Source organism: Saimiri boliviensis, chromosome 11 (genome assembly GCF_048565385.1).
Source record: "Saimiri boliviensis isolate mSaiBol1 chromosome 11, mSaiBol1.pri, whole genome shotgun sequence".
Lineage (NCBI taxonomy): Eukaryota > Metazoa > Chordata > Mammalia > Primates > Cebidae > Saimiri > Saimiri boliviensis.
In genome coordinates this window covers 60,514,061-60,540,190 of record NC_133459.1, presented here as the reverse complement: position 1 = coordinate 60,540,190, position 26,130 = coordinate 60,514,061, and the positions used below count along the sequence as shown (strand labels likewise).

The window sequence follows — 26,130 nt, the reverse complement described above, 5'->3', positions numbered from 1 at the left end:
CCACCCCTCAAGAGAAGAAACTATGCGAAATATGCACATACATTCCTGTTGTGTAATTCTGCTCATTAAGATGCTTTGTAGTTTTTGCCTTAGGCCAAGCCCCAAAACTACATGGGCTTCAGAGGAGGGTTCAAAGTGCAAGGCTGAGGGGTATCTTGGTGTCATCCAAACATCCAAAACATCTTCGGCCTTGAATTCCTCCTGACTCTACCTTCTGCAGCATTGTGTAGCAAGCAGGCAGGCAGGAGCACAGTAGCACATTAGAAAAGCAATACTTTTTACGTGGAATTTTAAAGTGCACTATCTTTTTATTTTTAAGCAAGAGTATACAATTATGTCCCATTGATATGCATGTCTAGAGATGGGAGGGGATTTAAGCCAACCTCCTGGCAAGCATTCTGGAGAGGACCCCAGGAGAATCACCATGCAGACTGGTGAAACTGAACAAGCCCCAGCTGGGAGCTTTGTTTCAATGGGGTTGACAGAGAAATCTTAAATTCAGACAAGGCAGGAAGTCTCAACTATTTCTCAGTCATCTAGTGGCTCCAGTTTGCTCTAGGGAAATTGGAATTAACTAAGAAATTTATTATCTAGTAGTTTGCTATGTAATAAAATTAAAAAAAAGAAATTGAATCCAGTGACACACACCACATGTATTTGGGCAGAGTCAGGGTCCATCAGCTATTCTGAGTCTGTGAAAGAAACAAAAGAAAGCTTCCTCCTGAGGATGGGTTATGGTCATCGAGAAGCTACCACATTTCCTGCATAGCCGTATCCATTCCCTTATGGTACCTCCTGGTGCCTTCCCCTCATATCCCCTAGAAGCACATATCTGTTCTGAGGTTTTCTGGGACTTCTGGCTGCAGAGCCTTCCAGCCTTGGATGCATCAGGAGCAAGGGAGCCAGGCAGGGAAGGGCAATTCTTTCCGAAGCTTCCATATTCCCTGGGGCCGGCACATGCAAGGTTCATATGGTCAGTAGCTCACGTCAGGTCATCTGAATGTGCTCTTCCTTAAAACCTCTTTTTTTTTTTTTCTTTTTTCTTTTTTTTTTTTTTTGAGACAGAGTTTCGCTCTTGTTACCCAGGCTGGAGTGCAATGGCGCGATCTCGGCTCACCGCAACCTCCGCCTCCTGGGTTCAGGCAATTCTCCTGCCTCAGCCTCCTGAGTAACTGGGATTACAGGCACGCGCCACCATGCCCAGCTAATTTTTTGTGTTTTTAGTAGAGACGGGGTTTCACCATGTTGACCAGGATGGTCTCGATCTCTTGACCTCGTGATCCACCCGCCTCGGCCTCCCAAAGTGCTGGGATTACAGGCTTGAGCCACCGCGCCCGGCCCCTTAAAACCTCTTATGAAAAAAATATATATATATCCCTTATATAAAAAGAAGTAATGTCAGGCTGGGCACAGTGGCTCACACCTGTATTCCCAGCACTTTAGGAGGCTGAGGTGGGTGGATCACCTGAGGTCAGGAGTTTGAGACCAGCCTGGCCAACATGGTGAAACCCATCTCTACTAAAAATACAAAAATTAGCCAGATGTAGTGGCGCTCACCTGTAATCCCAGCTACTCTGGAGGCTGAGGCAGGAAAATCGCTTGAACCCAGGAGGTGGAGGTTGCGGTGAGCCAAGATTGTGCTATTGCACTCCAGCCTGAGCAACGAGAGCAAAACTCCATTTCCAAAAAAAAAAAAAAAAAAGAACTGCTGTCAATGTTTGATGAGCTTTATATTGGAAACTCAAAAGTGTATGCTCTCATTTTGGCTGGGATGCCGATTTGCTGGGTGCCCCTGTGGTGACTCATGAAACCTCCTTGGGCCCCAGTTTCATCATCTCTAAAAACAGAAATTATCATCCAACCTACCTCCTTGGGGGAGCAGTGCTACACAAGGAGCAGCTGATGGAAGTTTTGAAATCCAATTTGTAACTCATTAAGGCCATCTACAGAAATGGAACAGCAAACTTCCTTATGCCATTGTGATTCATAAGAGAGGCTCAGAGCCCCAGAACAACACGACATGTGTTGATACAACTCAGAGGTGGAGGGAATGGAGCAAATAAGGAGCAAAAAAAATGCTTTAAATTGATTTATTTTGACCTCAAAATACATTGCAAGAGCAACATCCTACATTAATAAATGTTCTAGCCCAGTGCTTCCCGAACATTTATGTACATACAGATCACTTGGGATCTTGTTAGAAGGCAGTAGGTTGGGGGTGGGGCCTGGGAGTCTGCATTTCTAACCAGTTCCAGGGAGATGCTGATGCTATCAGGCCACAATCACGCTTTGAGTAGCAAGTCTCTGGCCTATCCTTATTATTTGTGATATTAAAATGCTGCCTCTCAATCTTCTGTCTCAAAATTTCTTTGCGTTTCTCTGCTCTTGGTTCTTGGGAATTTGCAGGGTGGGTCTTATTTGCTGTTGTCTCTGCAGACAGCTGTAGGGGTCTGCGTCCTGTGTTGCCAGTTTAGGATTCATTTCTGCATCTCATATTAGGTGGCAACTTCAACTGGGTCACTTTAAAAAAATTGAATCAGGGCCGGGCGTGGTGGCTCACACCTGTAATCCCAGCACTTTGGGAGGCCAAGGTGGGTGGATCACGAGGTCAAGAGATCGAGACCATCCTGGTCAACATGGTGAAACCCCGTCTCTACTAAAAATACAAAAAATTAGCTGGGCATGGTGGCGCGTGCCTGTAATCCCAGCTACTCAGGAGGCTGAGGCAGGAGAATTGCCTGAACCCAGGAGGCGGAGGTTGCGGTGAGCCGAGATCGCGCCATGGCACTCCAGCCTGGGTGACAAGAGCGAAACTCCGTCTCAAAAAAAAAAAAAAGAAAGAAAAAAAAAAAGAAAGAATGAAATATCCCTAACTTATTTATAGACTTGGGTGTGGCTGTTGTATAATAAAATCTTTAGACTTCTTCAATGTCTCATTTAAAGTGTGAGACTCCTCAGTCCTCTTTCTCAGGCTTTCAGAGAACACAGTATTGTCAGTTTCATATAACTCATAAGCCTTAACATTCTAACATTCTTTTTTTTTTTTTTTTTTTTTTTTTTTTTGAGACGGAGTTTTGCTCTTGTCACCTAGGCTGGAGTGCAATGGCGCGATCTCGGCTCACCACAACCTCCGCCTCCTGGGTTCAGGCAATTCTCCTGCCTCAGCCTACTGAGTAGCTGGAATTACAGGCACGTGCCACCATGCCCAGCTAATTTTTTGTATTTTTAGTAGAGATGGGGTTTCACCATGTTGACCAGGTTGGTCTCGATCTCTCAACCTTGTGATCTACCCGCCTCAGCCTCCCAAAGTGCTGGGATTACAGGCTTGAGCCACCGCGCCCAGCCAAGCTTTAACATTCTTTAATGTCTGCTTTTCCCACTAGGACCATAAACTTTATCAAGTCAAGGAATGTCTCTCTTGGCATAAAACTATTCGGCCACTGGTACTGAGTTCACATCCTCCAATATTACAGTGAAAAGACAGATGGACGTTATTGTCCTTACCAGCCTGGAATTTTGCTGCCTGGTTTTTATATTAACATATAAGAAACGTAAATGTTTGTACACTATCAAATAAAAACTAATAATATAAAAGTCAAAAATAGGCATTTTTTAGTATCTCTAAGTCCCAGCCAGGCATGGTGGCTCATGCCTGTAATCCCAGCACTTTGGGAGTCCAAGGCGGGTGGATCACCTGAAGTCAGGAGTTTGAGACCAGCCTGGCCAACATGGTGAAACCTCGTCTGTACTAAAAATACAAAAAATTGTCCAGGTGTGATGGTCCATGCCTGTAATCCCAGCTACTTGAGAAGCTGAGGCAGGATAATCGCTTGAACTCAGGAGGCAGAGGTTGCAGTGAGCTGAAGTCATGCCACTGCACTCCAGCCTAGGCAACAGAGTAAGTCTTTGTCTCAAAAAAAAAGAAGAGAGAAAGAACAAAAGATATTAATCAGCAATTCACAGAAGACAAACTCTAAATGGCTGAAAAATATATGGAGAGATTCTCAACTTCACTGATGCTGGAAATAGATGCTTGGTGCCACAAAGAAAAATTAGCACTGAGACAAAGGATCTTTCAGCAATGCAGTTTTTACTTCCTGGACTGCACGAAGGGTACCCTCACTAGCCATCATGCCATGAAAGTATAACGTGCAAAGGAAAACCCACAAATGTATCCCTTATGCATTTGGGGTCATCCTTACTGCTGTGTCTGATCTCTGTTGGCTGGAGCCAGGCCTCACAATCTAAACTAAAACCCTATTGGCTAATAATTTAAAACTTTTCTGGCTGGGCGAGGTGGCTCACGCCTGTAATCTCAGCACTTTGGGAGGCCGAGGCAGGTGTCGCTTGAGGTCAGGAGTTCGAGATCAGCTTGGCCAACATGGTGAAACTCTGTCTCTACTAAAAATACAAAAATAAGCCAACCGTGATGGCCCATGACTGTAATCCCAGCTCCTTGGGAGGCTGAGGTAGGAGAATTGCTTGAACCCAGGAAACGGAGGTTGCAGTGAGCCAAGGTCACGCCATTGCACTCCAGCCTGGGCAACAAGAGCAAAGTTTTGTCTCAAAAGAAAGAAAAAGAAAGAAAAAGAGGAAAAGAAAGAAAGGAAAGAAAGAAAACTTTTAAAAAGGAACTTTTCTACGTCCCACAACTAATCAAACAAATACAAATTAAAACAAAGCGATATGGTTTTGTGATGATAAAAATGAGAATGCGGGCCGGGCGCGGTGGCTCAAGCCTGTAATCCCAGCACTTTGGGAGGCCGAGGCGGGTGGATCACGAGGTCGAGAGATCGAGACCATCCTGGTCAACATGGTGAAACCCCGTCTCTACTAAAAATACAAAAAATTAGCTGGGCGTGGTGGCGCGTGCCTGTAATCCCAGCTACTCAGGAGGCTGAGGCAGGAGAATTGCCTGAACCCAGGAGGTGGAGGTTGCGGTGAGCCGAGATCGCGCCATTGCACTCCAGCCTGGGTAACGAGAGCGAAACTCCGTCTCAAAAAAAAAAAAGAGAATGCCAGGGAGGATACAGGGAAATACATATTTCATCCTAGGCCTTCAGGTAGAAGAAACAATGGTCAAAGCATACATGACAATAGAACTCTGACCAACAACTTCTGCAGCAATCACTGGGGAAGCCAGACCACAACCTTTGCAGCAATTGGCCCCAAATGGTCAGAGCTGGTCAGTGACGGCCAATTTCCCTATTTTTTTTTCCCCCTATGTTTGCTCCGATTTCCAACTCAGGACCAAGCAGAGAAAACCAGATAGGCTCCTCAAAGTCATCACGTAAGAAGTCTGGCTTAGAGGTAGCTTCCCCATGCCAACAGCTTCCAATCAGAGGACATAAACACCTTCTTGTTTCATTATGAAGCTTTTCCACTCCCCCGACTGCCCCTGAGTCTCTGCTAAGCAGTAGTGATGGTGACTGCCTCCTTTGCCAGAGCAAAGTCTAAATTATTTATTTGCGTGTGTTTTGTTCGTTTGTTTTTAGACAGAGTTTTGCTCTTCTTGCCCAGATTGGAGTGCAATGGTGCGATCTCAGCTCACTGCAACCTCTGCCTCTTGGGTTCAGACGATTATCCTGCCTCAGCCTCCTGAGTAGCTGGGATTACAGGCCTACGCCACCACGTCTGACTAATTTTGTATTTTTAGTAGAGACGGGGTTTCACCATGTTGGCCAGGCTAGTCTCAAACTCCTGGCCTCCAGTGATCCACCCGCCTGGGCCTTCCAAATTGCTGGGATTACAGGCGTGAGCCACCACGCTCTCTCAAGCAAGGTCTAAATACATAGCCTGGGTTTCTCTCCATTTGCGTGATCTTCATTCATTTTCATGGTACTACACTCACTTATATAAATTAAGAACACATTCGGCCGGGCTCAGTGGCTCAAACCTGTAATCCCAGCACTTTGGGAGGCCAAGGCAAGTGGATTACCAGGTCAGGAGTTCGAGATCAGCCTGGCCAAAATGGCAAACTTCCATCTCTACCAAAAATACAAAAATTAGCTGGTGCAATGACAGGCACCTGTAATCCCAGCTACTTGGGAGGCTGGAGTCGCTTTATCCTGGGAGGGGGAGGTTGCAGTGAGCTGAGATCTGGCCACTGCATTCTAGCCTGGGTGACAAAGCTGGACTCCATCTCAAAAAAAAAAAAAAAAAAAAAAGAACATACCCACAAAATGATGGATTTTAGAAGAAACACATGTCTCCAACGATTTATATGACACAAAGAGTAGGTGAATACTGGGAGGCAGGGGAAGAATGAGTGAGGACTGAGGATAAAGGGGAAAATCAAGAGAGGGACCCTGCCTAGACTTGATTGAGTAGCAGGGAGAAAAGATTCTCAACTCTATCTACTTCTTGCACTGTAATTCTCTTTTCTTTTCCCTCAGCCTTGGAAAAAAGCAGCTTAATTACTGTATTCAAATAAGTCCCACAAGGAAAGAGGAGTCTCGACTTAGTATAAATATGTCAAAGTGGTTAGGCAAGGTGGCTCACACCTGTAACCAGCACTTTGGGATGTTAAGGCGGGCTGATTGCTTGAGCCGGGAGTTCAAGACCAGCCTGGGCAACATGGTGAAACCCCTTCTCTATAGAAACATCAAAAAATTAGCTGGGCATGGTGGTGCATGCCTATGGTTCCAGCTATTTGGGAGGCTGAGGCAGGAGGATCATTGAGCCTGGGAGGTTGATGAGGCAGTTAGCCATGATTGTGCCACTGCACTCCAGCCTGGGTGAGAGTGAGACCTTGCCTCAAAAGTAAATAAGTAAGTCAGGCCGGGCACGGTGGCTTCATGCCTGTAATCCCAGCACTTTGGGAGGCCAAGGCGGGCGGATCACCTGAGGTTCAGAGTTCGAGACCAGCCTGACCAATATGGTGAAACCCTGTCTCTAAAAAAAATAAAAATAAGACAGAGAAAATGTGGCATATATACACCATGGAATGCTATGCAGCCATAAAAAACGATGAGTTCGTGTCCTTCGTAGGGACATGGATGAACCTGGAAACCATCATTCTCAGCAAACTGACACAGGAACAGAAAATTAAACACTGCATGTTCTCACTCACAGGCGAGCGTTGAACAATGAGAACACATGGACACAGGAAGGGGAGCATCACACACTGGGGTCTGTCGGGGGAAACTAGGAGAGGGACAGAAGGGGTGGGGAGTTGGGGAGGGATAGCATGGGGAGAAATGCCAGATATAGGTGATGGGGAGGAAGGCAGCAAACCACATTGCCATGTATGTACCTATGCAACAATCTTGCATATTCTTCACCTGTACCCCAAAACCTAAAACACAATAAAACATATATTTAAAAATAAATAAATAAAAAATAAAAATAAAAATAAATGGCTGGGTGCTGTGGCTCACGCCTATAATCCCAGCACTTTGGGAGGCCGAGGCGGGTGAATCACAAGGTCAAGAGATCGAGACCATCCTGGCCAACATGGTGAAACCCCGTCTCTACTAAAAATACAAAAATTAGCTGGGCATGGTGGCACGTGCCTGCAGTCCCAGCTACCCGGGAGGCTGAGGCAGGAGAACTGCCTGAACCCAGGAGGCAGAGGTTGCGGTGAGCCGAGATCGCACCATTGCCCTCCAGCCTGGGTAACAAGAGCAAAACTCTGTCTCAAATAAATAAATAAATAAATAAATAAAATAACTCAGTGTAAGCATCCGTGTTGGAGGCTACCGCAGAGGTGCAGCTTCTCTGTCTCTCAAACTGGCTGCTGCAAATAAATCGGCCAGCAGATCTCTGTGGCTTGGCCTCTTCTAATCCTCCACCTACCAACATCTCTGCAGCAGACAGTTATCAGTCCAGGGTACAGCAGCGTGTGGGAGATGAATTGGGTTCATGACTACTGTATTCATTTTGTAGGGCTGCTATCAAGAAGTACCACAAGCTAGGTGACTTAAAACAAGAATGTATTCCCTTGTGGTTCTGGAGGCGAGAAGTCTGAGACCAAGGTATTGGCAGGATCACGCTCACACCAGAAGATCTAGAAAAGATCCCTTCCTTGTCTCCTCTGCTTCTGGCTGCTGAGAATGCGTGGTGTTCCTTGGCTTGCAGAAGCATCACTCCAGCACTCCAGTCTCCAATCTGCCTCATCTTTGTTTGGCCTTCTCTGGATTATGTGTGTGAATCTTGCCCCCCCAGTCATTGATTTAAGGCCCACCCTAATCTACTACAATTTTTTTTTTTTTTTTTTTTTTGAGAGGGTGTTTTTCTCTTGTTGCCCAGGCTGGAGTGCAATGCTGCAATCTCGGCTCACCACAACCTCCACCTCCTGGATTCAAGCGATTCTCCTGCCTCAGCCTCCTAAGTAGCTGGGATTATAGGCATGTGCCACTACGCCCAGCTAATTTTGTATTTTTTAGTAGAAATGGGGTTTCTGTATGTTGGTCAGACTAGTCTTGAATTTGAACTCAGGTGATCGGCTTGCCTTGGCCTCCCAAAGTACTGGGATTACAGGCTTGAGCCACTGCACCTGGCCTATAATCTCATTTTAATTTACCCAATCTGCAGACTCCACTTCCAGGTGAGGTCACACTCCAAGGGCACTATTGAACCCAGTACAAGCACCTGCTGTCCTTTCAGGTGTTCCTGGGGTGATCAATGCAGTGTGGAGTGCTGCTTTGTCAACGACCCCATCTGCTAGTTCTTACAACATAAATTTCTCCAGTCCATACCTCCCTCTTCACTCCAAATCTTCCAGAAGGGATTAAGTCATTTCACCTCTCCTGAAATCTCTCATCTTCTGCTTCCAGCTTAGAGATAAGCACCCCTCTCTCTAGCATGTCCACGGTAAATACTCTCCCCATGGCCACTTACCAGGTACCAGCATGAAGTCAGTGAATCCAGACCAGGAAAATGCACAGATGTCTCCTCCACCATAGGCCCTCAGCACTGCCCAAAGTGGGACACTTTCTCTTTACTCTTAGTGGTTTCTACTGGAGACTCTGTCTTCTGCCATAACCTCACCAAAAACCACCATGGGAGATCCTAAGTATCCTGCTTTTATTGCTTTTGAGATGGGGTCTCACTCATGTACTCATGTTGCCCAGGCTAGAGTACAGTGGTGCCATCGACCCTAGCTCACTGAAGCTGCAAACTCCCAAACCTAAGTGATCCTACAGCTTCAGCCCTCCAAGTAGCCAGGACTACAGGTGCAACACATCTGGCCAATTTAACAATTACTGTGTAGTCGAAGCTGCTCTCAAACTCCTGGCCTCAGGCAATCCTGTCACAGCGTCCCAAAGTGCTGGGATTATCAGCCATCATGCCTGGCTTGATTTTTTTTTATTTTTGAGACAAGTTCCACTCAGTCTCCCAGGCTGGAGTGCAGTGGCACAATTTCGGCTCACTGCAACCTCCACTTACCAGATTCAAACAATTAACATGCCTCAGCCTCCCAAGTAGCTGGTACTACAGGCACCTACCACCACGCTTGAGTAATTTTGTATTTTTAGTAGAGATCGTGTTTCACTATGTTGGCCAGGCTGGTCTCGAACTCCTGATCTCAGGTGATCTTCCCGCCTCAACCTCCCGAATTACTGGGATTACAGGTGTAAACCACTGCACCCAGCCTGATTTTTGTATTATACCAGTTATGCCGAGATGCTACTGTTGGGATGAAAGGTACATGAATGCGACTATTCTTGCAACCTCCTCTGGGTTTTCATTATTTCACAAGTTAACAAAAGAAAAACAAAGATTATGTAAGCCAGTCAAAGCAAAGCAATGCAGCACAGTAGAAATAAATGAGGCAGCTACAATTAATATCTCCATTTTCCCAACCCAAATAAAAACAGGCTTCCGCCAGGCGTGGTGGCTCACGCCTGTAATCCCAGCACTTTGGGAGGCAGAAGCAGGTGGATCACGAGGTCAGGACTTCAAGACAAGCCTGGCCAGAACGGTCAAACTCTGCCTCTACGCCGGGCGTGGTGGCTCAAGCCTGTAATCCCAGCACTTTGGGAGGCCGAGGCGGGTGGATCATGAGGTCAAGAGATCGAGACCATCCTGGTCAACATGGTGAAACCCCGTCTCTACTAAAAATACAAAAAATTAGCTGGGCATGGTGGCACGTGCCTGTAATCCCAGCTACTCAGGAGGCTGAGGCAGGAGAATTGCCTGAACCCAGGAGGCAGAGGTTGTGGTGAGCCGAGATCGCGCCATTGCACTCCAGCCTGGGTAACAAGAGCTAAACTCCATCTTAAAAAAAAAAAAAAAAAAAAAAAAAAAAAAAAAAAAAACACTCTGCCTCTAGTGAAAATACAAAAACCAGCCAGGCGCAGTGCCAGGCACCTGTAATCCCTGCTACTCAGGAGGCTGAGGCAGAATAGCTTGAACCCAGGAGGCAGAGGTTGTGCCATTGCACACCAACCTAACGAGTGAAAACTCTAAAAAAGAGAATGGAATATACATTTGTCCTAGTAGCAATCATGACTAAAAAACTCCCTCTTCTTAACTTCACTACTCATATGTTGCGTTTTTTTTTTTTTTTTTTTTTGGGAGACAAAGTTCAAAGTTTTGCTGTTGCCAGGCTGGAGTGTAGCGGCACGATCTCAGCTCACTGCAACCTCTGCCTCCTGGGTTCAAGTGATTGTCCTGCCTCAGTCTCCCGAGTAGCTGGGACTACAGGCGCGTGCCACCATGCATGGCTAACTTTTTTGTATTTTTGGTAGACAGGATTTCACTGCGTTGGCCAGCTTGTCTGAAACTTCTGACCTCAGGCCATCTGCCTGCCTTGGCCTCCCAAAGTGTTGGGATTACAAGGCCTAGCCTCATTTCATTCTGAAGTAAAACTTAACTAAAAACCTGATAGTGTCACATTAGGGAAGAGATTTCATTTCTCCAGTAATGGTTTACGCAATAAAACGTAAAACTTATCAGACTGTGTATGACAACATGCCCCAGAAGGTGTAAAATTGAAAACTTTTAAATAAGCAAACATAGCACACAATATTCAAAGGAAAAAGATTTACTCTGAAGATTCACATAATGACAGGTAATACAGATTTGTGAAATTTCCTTTTTTCCTTCCTTTTTGTAGATGGTTTCACCACATTGTCCAGGATGGCTTCAAACTCCTGGGCTCAGTGGTTTTTCCTACTCAAACTAACCTTACCATCTCTTCCCCGGTGCTTTTCTTTACCGGTCCTGTTTTCGGCTACATTGACAGGTTATATTGATAGGTGTGCCCCTCCCCCTGGTAAGTTTACTTTTAGACAAGCTTATTCTAAAAAGACTAGTCAACTGCAGTAGTAAGGTGGGGTGGGAAGCAGAACAGAAATTCTATCTGTAACTGACCGTGATCAATTAATTGAAATAACTCACTCCCTTCAGACAAACCTATTTTCTTTTTTAACATATCCTTTAACTTTATTAACATCTAGGTAGTATCTGTAACATTCCTTGCTCCTCATCCCTAAGTATGCTGTTAACTGTCCATCCTTCTGGGTACAAGTGTATTTTCCAGTTTCACTTGTTAATTTCTGGATGTGTGCTGGGGACGAGAGCATATTGTGTTGTACTCACCCTGGACTACTAAAGTATGTTCTCCAGTAATTCTCTCAAAGTGGGCATATGCGAAACATAATCTCTAAATTCTTCAGTATCAAGAAATACCTTTGTTTTACCCCTGAAATCAAATGCCAGTTTGGCTGGATATAAAATTCTAGGATTAAAGCCTTTTTCCAGCAGAACTCTAAAGATATTGCTCCATTTACTTCTAGCATCCAGTGTGTCCAGTGTCAAGTCTGCTGTCAGTCTGATTCTTCTGCCTTGGTAGGTTATTTCTCTTCTCTCTCTAGAAGCCCTTATTATTTTCTCTTTATCATTTGAATTTGAAAATTTCACTAAGATGTGTCTAGGAGTCAGTCTCTTTTCATCAATCTTACTAGGTACTCGGCAAGCACTGACAATCTCAAGACTTGAACCTTTCTTTAGTTCTGCAAAGTTTTCATCAATTACATCCTTAATTATGTCCTCAGCTCCATTCTCATTATTCTCCTTTTCTGGAATTCCTATCAAACGAATGTTGGAGCTTCTGGATCTATCCTCTATCTCTCTTTGCCTTTCTTTATGAATTATCTGTTTGGTCATTTGCACTGTATCCTTAGAGAATTCTTCAATTTGATCTTCTAGACTGTCTATTCTTTCTTCAAGTAAGTCCATTCTGCTACTCAGATCACCTACTGAATTAATTTCCAAGACACCTGGATGGGAACTTTTCAAATTTCTAATCTCCTCTTGTATCTCTCTGATGCTATTAATCACACTACTCAAGTCTTCTATTTCCTGTGTTAAGTCTGCTTCTTTGGATGTTAGTTCTTCTGTCTGCAGAGCTCTGTGTCTCTCTTCTTCTGTTTCCTTAGAGTACACTGAACTCTGTTCCTCCTTCTCCTCCTCTTCCTCCTCCTCCTCCTCCTCCTCTAATCCTGAGGCCTCGTCTTCCTCTTCCTCCAGCTCTGAGGTCTCTTCTCCATCATCCTCCATCCCTGAGCCCTCTTCATCCAGCAACTCTAGCTCAGAAAACTCTTCCTCTTGTGTCTCTACGTTGTTCATCTCCTCTGGCTTAGAAACTTTTACTTCTTTAATAAATAGAAAGTTCAAGCCATCCTTGGTCATTTCTCCAGCTCTGTGTTTTGAGTCTATTAGGGTTTTACCCTGAAAGTTAAAAAACAATAAGAAAAAGAAGAGTTTATTTAAATCATTTTTCTTTTAAAGAATTAAAACTTTAATTACACTAATTTTAATATGGCTACCATTTGGACAATTAAAAAATATCTGAAAAATTGTTTAAATACTAATTGTTCTTGAAGGCCTAGGTCACCAAACAAGTCAAGTTTCCCTATGATCACAAGACATTTCTTCTGTAATATTTGGAATGAATTCTGTGAGGTCACGTCTGTTTTTTGTTTTTGTTTTTTTTTTTTTTGAGATGGGGTTTCATTCTTGTTGCCCAGGCTGGAGTGCAGTAGCGAGATCTCGGCTCACAGCAACCTCTGTCTCCCGGGTTCAAGTTATTTTCCTGCCTCAGCCTCCCGAGTAGCTGGGACTACAGGCATGTGCCACAATGCCTGGCTAATTTTTTTGTGTATTTTAGTAGAGACAGGTTTCACCATGTTGGCCAGGATGATCTTGATCTCCTGACCTCGTGATTCACTCGCCTCAGCCTCCCAAAGTGCTGAGATTTCAGGCATGAGCCACCGCACCTGGCCATAATGTCTACCTTCTTCCTTCTAGAACCTTGAACACTTACTGCTGTGTATGTGATTGACCCTCACTAATGACTTGTTTTAATGAATTGTCTACTTGTTATATGTGAGAGGCCTATGGTAAATCGACATTGTAATCTGGCTAAAGTTTACAATCTGCTTTAGGAAGATCATGAGCACACACAAAAAACCCAAGTTCACATTGACCTTTCTCCTACAGATATAACAATACGTTTAATTAAAAAAAAAAAAATTCCAATTGCAATTTACACTCTAGCCTGATGACTTTAAAGGCAAGCACGTTTTGGTTAAGAATACAACAGGCGGCTGGACGCGGTGGCTCAAGCCTATAATCCCAGCACTTTGGGAGGCGGAGGCAGGTGGATCACGAGGTCAAAAGATCAAGACCATCCTGGTCAACAAGGTGAAACCCCGTCTCTACTAAAAATACAAAAAATTAGCTGAGCATGGTGGAGCGTGCCTATAACCCCAGCTACTCAGGAGGCTGAGGCAGGAGAATTGCCTGAACCCAGGAGGCGGAGGTTGCGGTGAGCCGAGATCGCGCCATTGCACTCCAGCCTGGGTAACAAGAGCGAAACTCCGTCTAAAAAAAAAAAGAATACAACAGGCTCCGTTCAAAACTGTGTTCAAACCCTGACCCGACTGCCTCCTTTGCTACGAGTGCCTCACTTTTCCTTATGAAACAGAGTCTAAGTGCTGGGCACGGTGGCTCAAGCCTGTAATCCCAGCACTTTGGGAGGCCGAGGAGGGTGGATCATGAGGTCAAGAGATCGAGACCATCCTGGTCAACATGGTGAAACCCCGTCTCTACTAAAAATACAAAAAATTAGCTGGGCATGGTGGCGTGTGCCTGTAATCCCAGCTACTCAGGAGGCTGAGGCAGGAGAATTGCCTGAACCCAGGAGGCGGAGGTTGCGGTGAGCCGAGATTGCGCCATTGCACTCCAGCCTGGGTAACGAGAGTGAAACTCTGTCTCAAAAAAGAAAAAAAAAAAAAAAGAAAGAAACAGAGTCTAGTGACAGCACCACCCCAGGATTGTTGTAAGGGTGGAATAAAGCAAGCAAGGTACTCAACTTCTGGTGGCGTCTGCAATATAAATTTGGCTCCTAACATTCCTCGAAGCCTTCAGTCTGCTATGGAGCTTTTCAGCCATCCCACACCTACCAGGGCAGGTTTAGGGGCCTCATCTACGTAAACATTGAAAGCAGCTAATTCCTGAAATTACACAGATTCTTAAATAATTTGTTGACTCAAGTGTACCTTCTCCTTCTGGATTCTCATTCTGAACAGAGGTTACACTTGGGAATGTTGGAAAGGCAGAAGAAAAGCGTTCATCTGAAAACATGTAAAAAAATATTGGCTTAAGGCCGGGCGCGGTGGCTCACATCTATAATCCCAGCACTTTGGGAGGCCAAGGCAGGTGGATCACGAGGTCAAAAGATCGAGACTATCCTGGTCAACATGGTGAAACCCCGTCGCTACTAAAAATACAAAAAAAAAAAAATTAGCTGGGTATGGTGGCGTGTGCCTGTAGTCCCAGCTACTTGGGAGGCTGAGGCAGAATTGCTAGAACCCAGGAGGCGGAGGTTGCGGTGAGCCAAGACCGCACCATTGCACTTCAGCCTGGGTAACAAGAGCGAAACTCCATCTCAAAAAAAAAAAAAAAAAAAAAAAAAAAAAAAAGAATTGAAAAAATATATATATATTGGCTTAAGAATATAGACCTTGTCCAGGCGCGGTGGCTCACGCCTGTAATCCCAGAAAGCACTTTGGGAGGCCGAGGTGGGTGGATCACGAGGTCAAGAGATCGAGACCATCCTGGTCAACATGGTGAAATCCCATCTCTACCAAAAATATAAAAATTAGCTGGGCACGGTGGCGCACGCCTGTAGTCCCAGCTACTCGGGAGGCTGAGGCGAGAATTGCTTGAACCCAGGAGGTGGAGGTTGCAGTGAGCTGAGATCGTGCCATTGCACTCCAGCCTGGGTAACAAGAGCGAAACTCTGTCTCAAAAAAAATAATAGACCTTGGCTGGGCATGGTGGCTCACACCTGTAATCCCAGCACTTTGGGAGGCCAAGGCAGATAGACTGCTTGAGCCCAGAAGTTTGAGACCAGCATGGGAAACATGGCAAAACCTTGTCTCTACAAAAAGTACAAAAATAAGCTGGGCTTGGTGGCATGTGCATGTAGTCCCAGCTATTGGGAGGCCAGGATAGGAGGATCACTTGAGCCTGGGAGATGGAGAATGCAGTCAGCCCAGACTGAGCCACTGCACCCCTGCCAAGGCAACAGAGCAAGATTCTAAGTAAAAAAAAAAACCGAAAATCCCTTCCAGCACAGCGGCCTTTGGAGAGCAGCAGCCACAGCTCTGTGTGACCTTGAGGCTTTGGCTTTGGGCCTCAACAAGGGCAACAGGGTGATCAAGGACATGAGCAAGCCCAGGCAAAGCCACTGCCTCAGGCGTCTGACCAAATACGCCATCGGTGTGGGACATGATCTGAGACCTGTCGCTTCCCCACGTAGGAGTAGCACACCATGGAGTTGCTCGAGGTCTCAAAAGACAAACAGGCCCTCGAGTTCACCAAGAAAACGGTAGGGCCACATATGCACACCAAGAGAGAGACGAGCTGAGAACCGTCTTGGTCACCGTGATGAAACCAGCTGCCAAGAAGGGCTGAGGCCCCCTTGCCCTCTGCCCATAATAAACCCTCCACAGAAAAAAGTGCCCTTTAAATAATTACTTTTAGCATCATGCTTTAACCTTTAAGGAATCATTTTTTTTTAAAAATTGACTTATCCTTCAAAATAACTATGCCAACTATTCCATTTACACATAAGCTTTACATATTTGTATGCTTACCCCTTTTTCTTGAATTCCGTATCTTCCTCCTTGATTTATTTCTTCCTTTTGTAGGAGTACCTCTTTCAGTAATTCCTTCATAGAAGATTTTTGGCTGGCAAATTTTCTAAGGCTTTGCAGATCTGAAAATGTCTTTATTTCACCATCACATTTAAATGCTAATTTAACATCGCATAGAAATTTAGGTTCAAAATCATGTTCTCTGAGAATGTTGAAGACATTACTCCATTGCTTGCTAATACCCAGTGTTGCTGATGAAAGGTCAGCTGCCAGGGTAAGTACCGTTCCTCCATCCATCAACATTTTTTCTTCTTTGGAGGCTTTTAAAATTTTCTCTTTATTCTTCAATTTCGGAATTTTCCTTTCCTCTCTCACTTCGAGAAATTCATTCTCTCCATTCTCCCTACTCTCCCCTTCTGTAAGTTCTAAATGGATGTGGCGATTTCTCTGTCTGTCATCTATGTTGCATAAGGTTTCTTCTATACTTCCCATGACTTCGTAAATTCGTGATTCATTCTGGGGTGATTTCTTACCTTCATTACTATTGTATTCATTAGGATTGTCAGGTATTGTAGCTTTTGCTCCTAAAATTGCCTTTAGGTCATTTTTAAGAGTTTCCCTCATCTCCTCAAACATCTGGTCTTGAATTTCCATTAAGATCTTAAACTTATTCATAATAACTGCTGATACATCCATGCATTTTAAATCGATTATCGGAGCCATTTCCTCATCAGTTTCCATTAACTGCCCTCTTTCCATATAGGTGACATTCTCCTGTTTCTTTGCAGGTTTAGCAAATTTTGATTGTACACTAGACATTGACGATACATCAGACATTGTGGGTGTTGCCAAGACTGGATTCTGTTTTTAATTCCTGCAGAATGATTTTTGTTCTTACAGGCCTGCTAGACTTCAGAAACTCAAAAATTTTAAGATACGTCAATCTGAAATACAAAGAAATGAAAAATTATTTATTAAAGAATTCTCGAGAAACTTGTTAAGAATATGAGCTTAATTAAGAAAACTATGCTGTGTGTACAGCATAATATATTAATGAAAGGTTCACTAACAAAATGGGTATCTGTACACAAAGACCCAAAAAAAAATCAGAATTCAAAATTTAGCTAACTGGCCATGATGGCTCATGTTTGTAATCTCAATACCTTGGGAGGCTAATGCAGGTGGATCACAAGTTCAGGAGATTGAGACCAGCCTGGCCAAGATGGTAGAACCCCATCTCTACTTAAAAAAAAAAAAAAAAAAAAAAAAAAAAAAAAAAAAAGGCCAGGCGCGGTGGCTCAAGCCTGTAATCCCAGCACTTTGGGAGGCCGAGGCGGGTGGATCACAAGGTCGAGAGATCGAGACCATCCTGGTCAACATGCTGAAACCCCGTCTCTATTAAAAATACAAAAAACTAGCTGGGCATGGTGGCGCGTGCCTGTAATCCCAGCTACTTAGGAGGCTGAGGCAGGAGAATTGCCTGAGCCCAGGAGGCGGAGGTTGCGGTGAGCCGAGATCGCGCCATTGCACTCCAGCCTGGGTAACAAGAGCGAAACTCTGTCTCAAAAAAAAAAAAAAAGGCTGGGCGCAGTGGCTCACGCCTGTAATCCCAGCACTTTGGGAGGCCGAGGCGGGTGGATCACGAGGTCAAGAGATTGAGACCATCCTGGTCAACCTGGTGAAACCCCGTCTCTACTAAAAATACAAAAAATTAGCTGGGCATGGTGGCACGTGCCTGTAATCCCAGCTACTCAGGAGGCTGAGGCAGGAGAATTGCCTGAACCCAGGAGGCGGAGGTTGCGGTGAGCCGAGATCGTGCCATTGCACTCCAGCCTGGGCAACAAGAGCGAAACCCCGTCTCAAAAAAAAAAAATAGCTGGGCGTGGTGGCACGCACCTGTAGTCCCAGCTACTTGGGAGGCTGAGATAGGAGAATTGCTTGAACCTGGGAGGCAGAGGTTGCAGTAAGCCGAGATCATGCCACTGCACTCCAGCCTGAGTGACAGAGCAAGACTCTGATGTTAATTTAAAAAAAATGAACATACGTATCATACCAAATCATCCAAGTCTCAGGCAACTTGAATGGAATCGTACACAAAATTAAGAAACAGGTGTCTCTTTTGAATTACAGAGATTGTTAACATTAAGACCTTTTCTGAAAACCAGTTATCAAGTCAATTCAGAATATGACTTTCTTGGCCAGGCATGGTGGCTCGCGCCTATAATCCCAGCACTTTGAGAGATTGAGGTGTGAGGATCACTTAACCCCAGGAGTTCGAGACCAGCCTGGGCAACATAAACCTGTCTCTACAAAAATTAAAAAACTAGTCAGGCACAGTGGCACATGCCTGGGGTCCCAGCTACTTGGGAAGCTCAGATGTGAGGATGACTTGAGCCTGCGAAGCTAGGGCTGCAGTGAGCTGTGATTGTGCCACTGTACTCCACCCTGGGCGACAGAGTGAGACCTTGTTTCAACAACAGAATAATGTTGGCCAGGCGCAGTGGCTCATGCCTGTAATCCCAGCACTTTGGAAGGCCAAGGGGAGGATATGACCTGAGGTCAAGAGTTCAAGATCAGCCTGGACAACAGGCAAAACCTGGTCTCTACTAGAAATAGGAAAATTAGCTGGGCATGGTAGCAGGCACCTGGAATCCCAGGTACTCGGGAGGCTGAAGCAGGAGAATCACTTGAACCTGAGAGGCAGTTCAAGCCTCTCCCCTGTCCCCTTCCTTGAAAAATAAGAATCACCTAAGCAGCTAATACATCATTCATGTCAGGGCAAAAGATAGATGAAGAATTTCAGTTAGGCAGGACACAGTGTCACACCTGTAATCCTAGCACTTTGGGTGGTTGCAGTGGAATCATCACTTGAATCTAAAAGTTCAACACCAGCCTGGGCAACATAATGAGACCCTGTTTCCAAAAAATAAGCCAGGGCCGGGCGCAGTGGCTCATGCTTGTAATCCCAGCACTTTGGGAGGCCGAGGTGGGTGGATCACAAGGTCAGGAGTTCAAGACCAGCCTGACCAACGTGGTGAAACCTCATCTTTACTAAAAATACAAAAATTAGGAGTGGTGATGTGTGCCTATAAACCCAGCTACTGAGGAGGCTGAGGCAGGAGAACTGTTTGAACCAGGGAGGCGGAGGTTGCAGTGAGCCAAGATCCTACCACTGCACTCCAGCCTGGGCAACAGAGCAAGACTCCATCTAAAAATAAATAAATAAAATAAAATGATAATTTCAGAAAATTTTCATTGAAATAAAAAATGAGCCAGGAAAAATAATGATAGCACAAAATTAAAAGATAAATTATTCCAACACTTTGGGAGGTGGAGGCAGGCAGATCATGAGGTCAGGAGTTCAAAGACCAGCCTGACCAACATGGTGAAACCCTGTCCCTACTAAAAATTAAAAATTTATCTGGGGGTGGTGGCACATGCCTATAATCCCAGCTACCCAGGAGGCTGAGGCAGAAGAATTACTTGAACTTGGGAGGCAGAGGTTGCAGTGAGCCGAGATTGTGCCATTGCACTCCAGCTTGGGCGACAGAGCAAGATTCTGTCTCCAAAAAAGATTATTAGAATCTGGAATTAAATTCTAAAAAAACAGCCACACAAAAATCATTAAAGTTTCTTATATAGAGTTTGTGTATATTGATAAGCAAAAGCAATGTTAAGCTTGGTGGCTCATGCCTGTAATCCCAGCACTTTGGGAGGCTGAGGAGGCTGGATGATCACCTGAGGCCAGGAGTTCAAGACGAGCCTGACAAACATGGTGAAACCCCATCTCTACTAAAAATACAAATACCCTAAAACAAAATGGGTATCTGTACACAAAGACCTGAAAAAAATTAGAATTCAAAATTTAGCCGGGCATGGTGGTGGGCACCTGTAATCTCAGCCACTCAGGAGGCTGAGGCAAGAGAATCATTTGACCCAGGGAAGAAGAAGTTGCAGTAGTGTTCACACCACTGCACTACAGCCTGGATGACAGAAGGCGGACTCCATCTCAAAAAAAAAGAAGAAAAAACTTTGAAAAACTAAAACAAATAAAATATTTTTAGAGACAAGAATATAAATCAATAGTATACTTGTGAAAAGTGCCCCCAAACCAGGAGTTGGGTATATAATCAAAAAACTATGAGATCAGTTCTACCTATCAGAGGTGGGAGTAGTTAAACACTTCAGAAAATTAGAAGAACCAACTATTGGGCTGGGCGTGGTGGCTCATGCCTGTAATCCCAGCACTTTTGGAGGCAGAGGAGGGCAGATCACGAGTTCAAGACCAGCCTGGCCAATATGGTAAAACCCCACCTCTATTAAAAAACACAAAAAATTAGCCGAGCATGGTGGTGTGTGCCTGTAGTCCCAGCTACTCGGGAGGCTGAGGCAGGAGAATTGCTTAAACCCAGGAGGCAGAGGTTGCAATGAGCCAAGATTGAGCCACTGCCCTCTAGGCTTAAAAAAAAAAAAAAAAAAGGAAATATATATATATATTTTTTAAAGACTGGGTTTCACCATGTTGGTCAGGCTGGTCTCGAACCCCCGACCTCAGGTGATCTGCCCACCTCAGCCTCCCAGAGTGCTAGGATTATAGGCGTGAGCCATCGTGCCCGACCAGGAAATCTATTATTAAAGTCAGAAATAATACATATACTCTCTGCTTGAGAATCTACCATTAGGAACAAAACCACCTGTACACTTAGAAATATATGAATAGAGGCCGGGCGCGGTGGCTCAAGCCTGTAATCCCAGCACTTTGGGAGGCCGAGGCGGGTGGATCACAAGGTCGAGAGATCGAGACCAACCTGGTCAACATGGTGAAACCCCGTCTCCACTAAACATACAAAAAATTAGCTGGGCATGGTGGCGCGTGCCTATAATCCCAGCTACTCAGGAGGCTGAGGCAGGAGAATTGCCTGAACCCACCGGGCGCGGTGGCTCAAGCCTGTAATCCCAGCACTTTGGGAGGCCGAGACGGGTGGATCACAAGGTCGAGAGATCGAGACCAACCTGGTCAACATGGTGAAACCCCGTCTCTACTAAAAATACAAAAAATTAGCTGGGCATGGTGGCGCGTGCCTGTAATCCCAGCTACTCAGGAGGCTGAGGCAGGAGAATTGCCTGAACCCAGGAGGCGGAGGTTGCGGTGAGCTGAGATCGTGCCATTGCACTCCAGCCTGGGTAACAAGAGCGAAACTCCGTCTCAAAAAAAAAAAAAAGAATTGCCTGAACCCAGGAGGCGGAGGTTGCGGTGAGCCGAGATCGCGCCATTGCACTCCAGCCTGGGTAACAAGAGCGAAACTCCGTCTCAGAAAAAAAAAAAAAAAAAAAGAAATATATGAATAGAAATTTTAGTGCTGAGTTTTTTGTGACCAAAAAAAACTGCGAAACGATGCCCTGTAGTAAGAGAAGGGCTGAACAAATGATGGTTTGTGCACATGACTGGATTATGTATAATATAATTATGTATGTAAAAAAAATTAAACTTACAAAACATACATTATAATATCCACTATGTTATATATGTATATACTATATAAATGGTGCATACAATATACGTTTAATGTACACGTAAAAATTATATTATACATAAGAGTGTATTAGATTGGTTAAGGATGTCTTTGATACCAAAGGGAAAAAATGGTGCAGAAAATACACAGAGCACAATACCATTTTGTAAGCACATATATAAAAACCATATGTACAGTAAACACAAAAAGATTATATTAGTCAATTATATTAGGAGAATGCAAATCAAAACAGATTCCAGTGTTTGAACACCCTTATTATAGCCAGTGCAGGGGCAAATATCCGCCCTGGCCACATTTATAGTGATCCTGGGATTTTTAGACCTTTTTGGTAATCTGGCCGGTGCCGTATCATCTAGCACTACCTTTTTTGGGTAATGTGTTTTCCAAGAGTCACTCTACATAGTACATGACAGGTGCCATGGGAAATTGGAAATTAACTAATATTTTAAAGATACAGGGTTTTGCCATGCCGCCCAGCCTATACTCAATCTCCTGTCTCGGCCTCCTGAGTAGCTGGGAATACAGGCACGCACCACACCACACCTGGCTTGGTGGCTCACCCATGTAATCCCAGCACTTTGGGAGACTGAAGTGGGTGGAACACAGGTCAGGAGTTCAAGACCAGCCTGGCCAAAATGGTGAAGCCCTGTCACTAAAAATACAAAAATGAGCTGGGCATAGTGGCATATGCCTCTAGTCCCAGCTACTCAGGACAGTGAGGCAGAATTGCTTGAACCCAGGAGGCGGAAGTTGCAATGTGCCCAGATTGCCCCACTGCTCTCCAGCCTGGGCAACAGAGTAACACTCCATCTCAAAAACCAAACAAATAAAAATAAACAAAAAACCCCTCACAACTGCAAATTACTTGAATGCCTACTGCTGAGGGAATTATTTATGGAACCAAAACATGTTCAAAATATGGCATGTCATACATAGCAGAGTGAGGTGTGCACATATAACTGGAAAATTGCAAATGACCTATTGATAAAAGAAAATGTTAAAAGTATAAATCTATTTAAAAAATGTAAAAGGGCCGGGCGCGGTGGCTCAAGCCTGTAATCCCAGCACTTTGGGAGGCCGAGGCGGGTGGATCACGAGGTCAAGAGATCGAGACAATCCTGGTCAACATGGTGAAACCCCGTCTCTACTAAAAATACAAAAAAAAAAAAATTAGCTGGGCATGGTGGCCCGTGCCTGTAATCCCAGCTACTCAGGAGGCTGAGGTAGGAGAATTGCCTAAACCCAGGAGGCGGAGGTTGCAGTGAGCCGAGATCGTGCCATTGCACTCCAGCCTGGGTAACAAGAGCGAAACTCCGTCTAAAAAAAAAAAAAAAATGTAAAAGTCTCCTGATCCAAGGAAAGGCACACACACTAACTAAAAGTTGAAGTGGCATTCTCCTTTATTGTCCTCCCATGCACCTGTAAAAATCAGGCACTTTGGCTTGGTATGGTGGCATGCCTGTAATACCAGCTCCTAAAGAGACTGACAGAAGAGGATCACTTAGACCCAGGAGTTTGTGGCTGTAGTGAACAGTGATGGCACCACTGCTCTCCACACTGTGCGAGAATGAGATCTTAAAAAAAAAAAAGAGAGAGAGATACCGCACCAAACTTTGGGTGGCCTCAGAGGTCAGATTAGAGATTGAGGTGAGGATATATATATGTTCTGATAAAAAAAGAGAGGTAAAAATAAAAGGGAAGTCCATAAACCCCCAGCAAATTCAGAAAAGCACATTAAAACAGACTGCCAGTGTTGAAAAGGTAATTCACCACAAAGGAAATGCAAACAGATAAACATATGAAAAGACACCAGTCACAAGCCAAGGCAATGCAAATCAACAAGCTTTTTTCCAGACTTAAAAGCAGTTTATCTACCCTCACAACTCCCAATGCCTTAAGGGAAATACTAAACGTTTCTTGCCCTTCCCAACTGGTGTTCTCCTCTATTGCATACTTTTAGAGTAACCTCCTTAAAATACAAAGCAAAACTTAGGAGTACACTGATGAAAACCTCCCAAGTCTTCTAATCACATTTCTTTTTTTTTTTCCTTCGAGACAGGGCCTTGCTCTGTCACCCAAGCTGGAGTGCAGTGATGCAACAATCATAGCTCACAGTAATCTTGGACTCCTGGGCTCAAGCCAGCCTCCTGCCTCAGCCTCCCAAGTATCTGGGACTGCAAGCACAAACCAAGACACCCGGCCCCTAAGCCTGAGGCAGAATTTGCTGAGGTTGTTCCAGCCTCTGCTTTCTACTTGATGAGGAATTCTGAACTCGCAGTGCCTGTGGCTAGAATTCAGAGTATCTGGTATCTTGGATGTGAAAAAGATCATTTATTTATTGTACACTTATTGTCATTAAACTCTAATTATAATTTAGCATTTAGTATTTTTAGTACAAACAGGGTTTTGCCATGGCCAGGCTGGTCTCGAGCTCCTGACCTCAGGTGACCCACTCTTCTCAACCTCCCAAAGTGCTGGGATGGCAGCGGTGAGCCCACCTGGCCCTACCTTTTAATCTTGCAGTGAGAGTGCACAAGTGTTCTATGATACCTGTAACAACTGTTGTGTGGAAAAAATAAGACAAAAAAATCATGTCTAGTGATGATGAAATTGTGGGTTCTGCTAATAGCACCTGACTACAAAAGGTCCTGACCCACACTAGATTATAGGCAGGACACACTTCTTTATCAGTCCCAAAATCAGCTCCCGCACTCTAAAATACACCCCCCAGGCTGGGCATGGTGCCTTAAGCCCTAAATCCAGCACTTTGGGAGACTGAGGCGGGCGATCACCTGAGGTCAGGAGAGCAGCCTGACCAAAATGGCAAAACCCCGTCTCTACTAAAAAGCCAAAAATTAGACAGGCCAGGTGGCAGGTGCCTGTAATGCCAGCTACTGGCGAGGCTGAGACAAGAGAATCGCTTGAACTCGGGAATAAGAGGTTGCCGTGAGCCTAGATGGCACCGTTGCACTCCAGCCTCGGCGACAAGAGCGAAACTCCGTCTCAGAAAATAAAATATTCCTCCCCAAGCCCACTCGCACATTTGCCCTCCACTGATCCCGCCCCTAAGCCACTAAACTACCTACCGAGTGTCAGCGGTTCTTCCACCTCTGTATCTTGGCGGGGAAGACGAGCGCTCTGCAGGGCGGGCCTTGGTGCCTAGAATTCAAGTTCATAACGCAAAAGTCCAAGTTTAAGGTTTATTAAATGCGGAAAATCACCTCATATTGTAGACTGGAATAAAAGTACTTATCCGGCCGGGCGCGGTGGCTCAAGCCTGTCATCCCAGCACTTTGGGAGGCCGAGGCGGGTGGATCACGAGGTCAAGAGATCGAGACCATCCTGGTCAACATGGTGAAACCCCGTCTCTACTAAAAATACAAAAAATTAGCTGGGCACGGTGGCGCGTGCCTGTAATCCCAGCTACTCAGGAGGCTGAGGCAGGAGAATTGCCTGAACCCAGGAGGCGGAGGTTGCGGTGAGCCGAGATCGCGCCATTGCACTCCAGCCTGGGTAACAAGAGCGAAACTCCGTCTCAAAAAAAAAAGTACTTATCCATGCATGTGTTTGCTTAAAAAGACACACAAGTCATTAGCAGAGTCTTGGGTGCAAGTCGGGAAAGAGCTGCAGGGAAGGGGAGGACCCCCGGCGGATCTAGGGAGGGGCTGAGGAGAATGGTTTTTGCTTTGTGAGTTGGAGGTCCATTATCGAAGACAGGCTTTCCTTTTGTAATTTGAACAAGAATCAATTTGCCTAACAATTGGAGGAAACTGGAAAAAAAAAAAAAAAAACCGCCTAAGTTATTGCTTCTAAATCTATTTTCCAGGTTTTTTTTTTTCTTTTTTTTGAGACGGAGTTGCGCTCTGTTGCCAGGCTGGAGTCCAGTGGCGAAATCTCGGCTCACTGCAACCTCCGCCTCCCGGGTTCAAGCGATTCTCCGGCCTCAGCCTCCCGAGTAGTTGGGATTACAGGCGTGTGCCACCACATCCAGCTCAATTTTTATATTTTTATTGGAGATGGGGTTTCACCATGTTAGCCAGAATGGTGTCGGATTTCTTGACCTCGTCATCTGCCCGCCCCCGCCTCCAAAGTGCTGGGATTACAGGCGTGACCCACCGCCACCGGCCTGGAACACTCTTTAGGAAAAGGGTGGAGATGCATTTCAAGGCCCCAGACCTGGGGAATGGAGATGGGATGATCTGTCGGGCCCCAAAGTTCTTCCTTATCCCTTTGCTTCCCAAAGACACTACACAGTAGAAGTGTTCGCCTCCCTCCACCGTTTTTTTGTTTCGTTTTGGTTTTTGAGACGGAGTCTTGCTCTGTCGCCCAGACTGGAGTGCAATGGCACGATCTTGGCTCACTGCAACCTCCGCTTCCCGGGTTCAAGCGACTCTCCTGCATAAGCCTCCCCAGTAGCTCGTATTGTAGGCATCTGCCACTACGCCCGGCTAATTTTGTATTTTTAGTAGAGACAGAGTTTCACC

The 26,130-nt window shown here is 45.1% G+C and overlaps 1 protein-coding gene across 1 annotated transcript; it reads right to left on the bottom strand.

Annotated features, from left to right (window-relative positions):
• Positions 1–11,364: 11,364 nt before the first annotated feature.
• L1TD1 (LINE1 type transposase domain containing 1) lies at positions 11,365–25,296 on the bottom strand. Its single transcript, XM_039473982.2, has 3 exons — positions 24,733–25,296; positions 16,113–17,056; positions 11,365–12,678 (listed from the first exon to the last, which is right to left on the bottom strand). Exons 2-3 carry the CDS (start codon positions 16,947–16,949, stop codon positions 11,557–11,559), a joined length of 1,959 nt encoding a protein of 652 aa, XP_039329916.2. The 5' UTR covers positions 16,950–17,056; positions 24,733–25,296; the 3' UTR covers positions 11,365–11,556.
• Between the last annotated feature and the right edge of the window lie 834 nt (positions 25,297–26,130).

What these genes read in the sequence shown, in the direction of transcription:
- L1TD1 (XM_039473982.2), bottom strand. Translation starts at nt 16,949, where the DNA reads ATGTCTGATGTATCGTCAATGTCTAGTGTACAATCAAAATTTGCTAAA. An exon ending in ACGGAATTCAAGAAAAAGGG is followed by an intron (nt 12,679 to 16,112) that starts GTAAGCATACAA and finishes TTTAACTTTCAG; the next exon opens with GGTAAAACCCTAATAGACTC.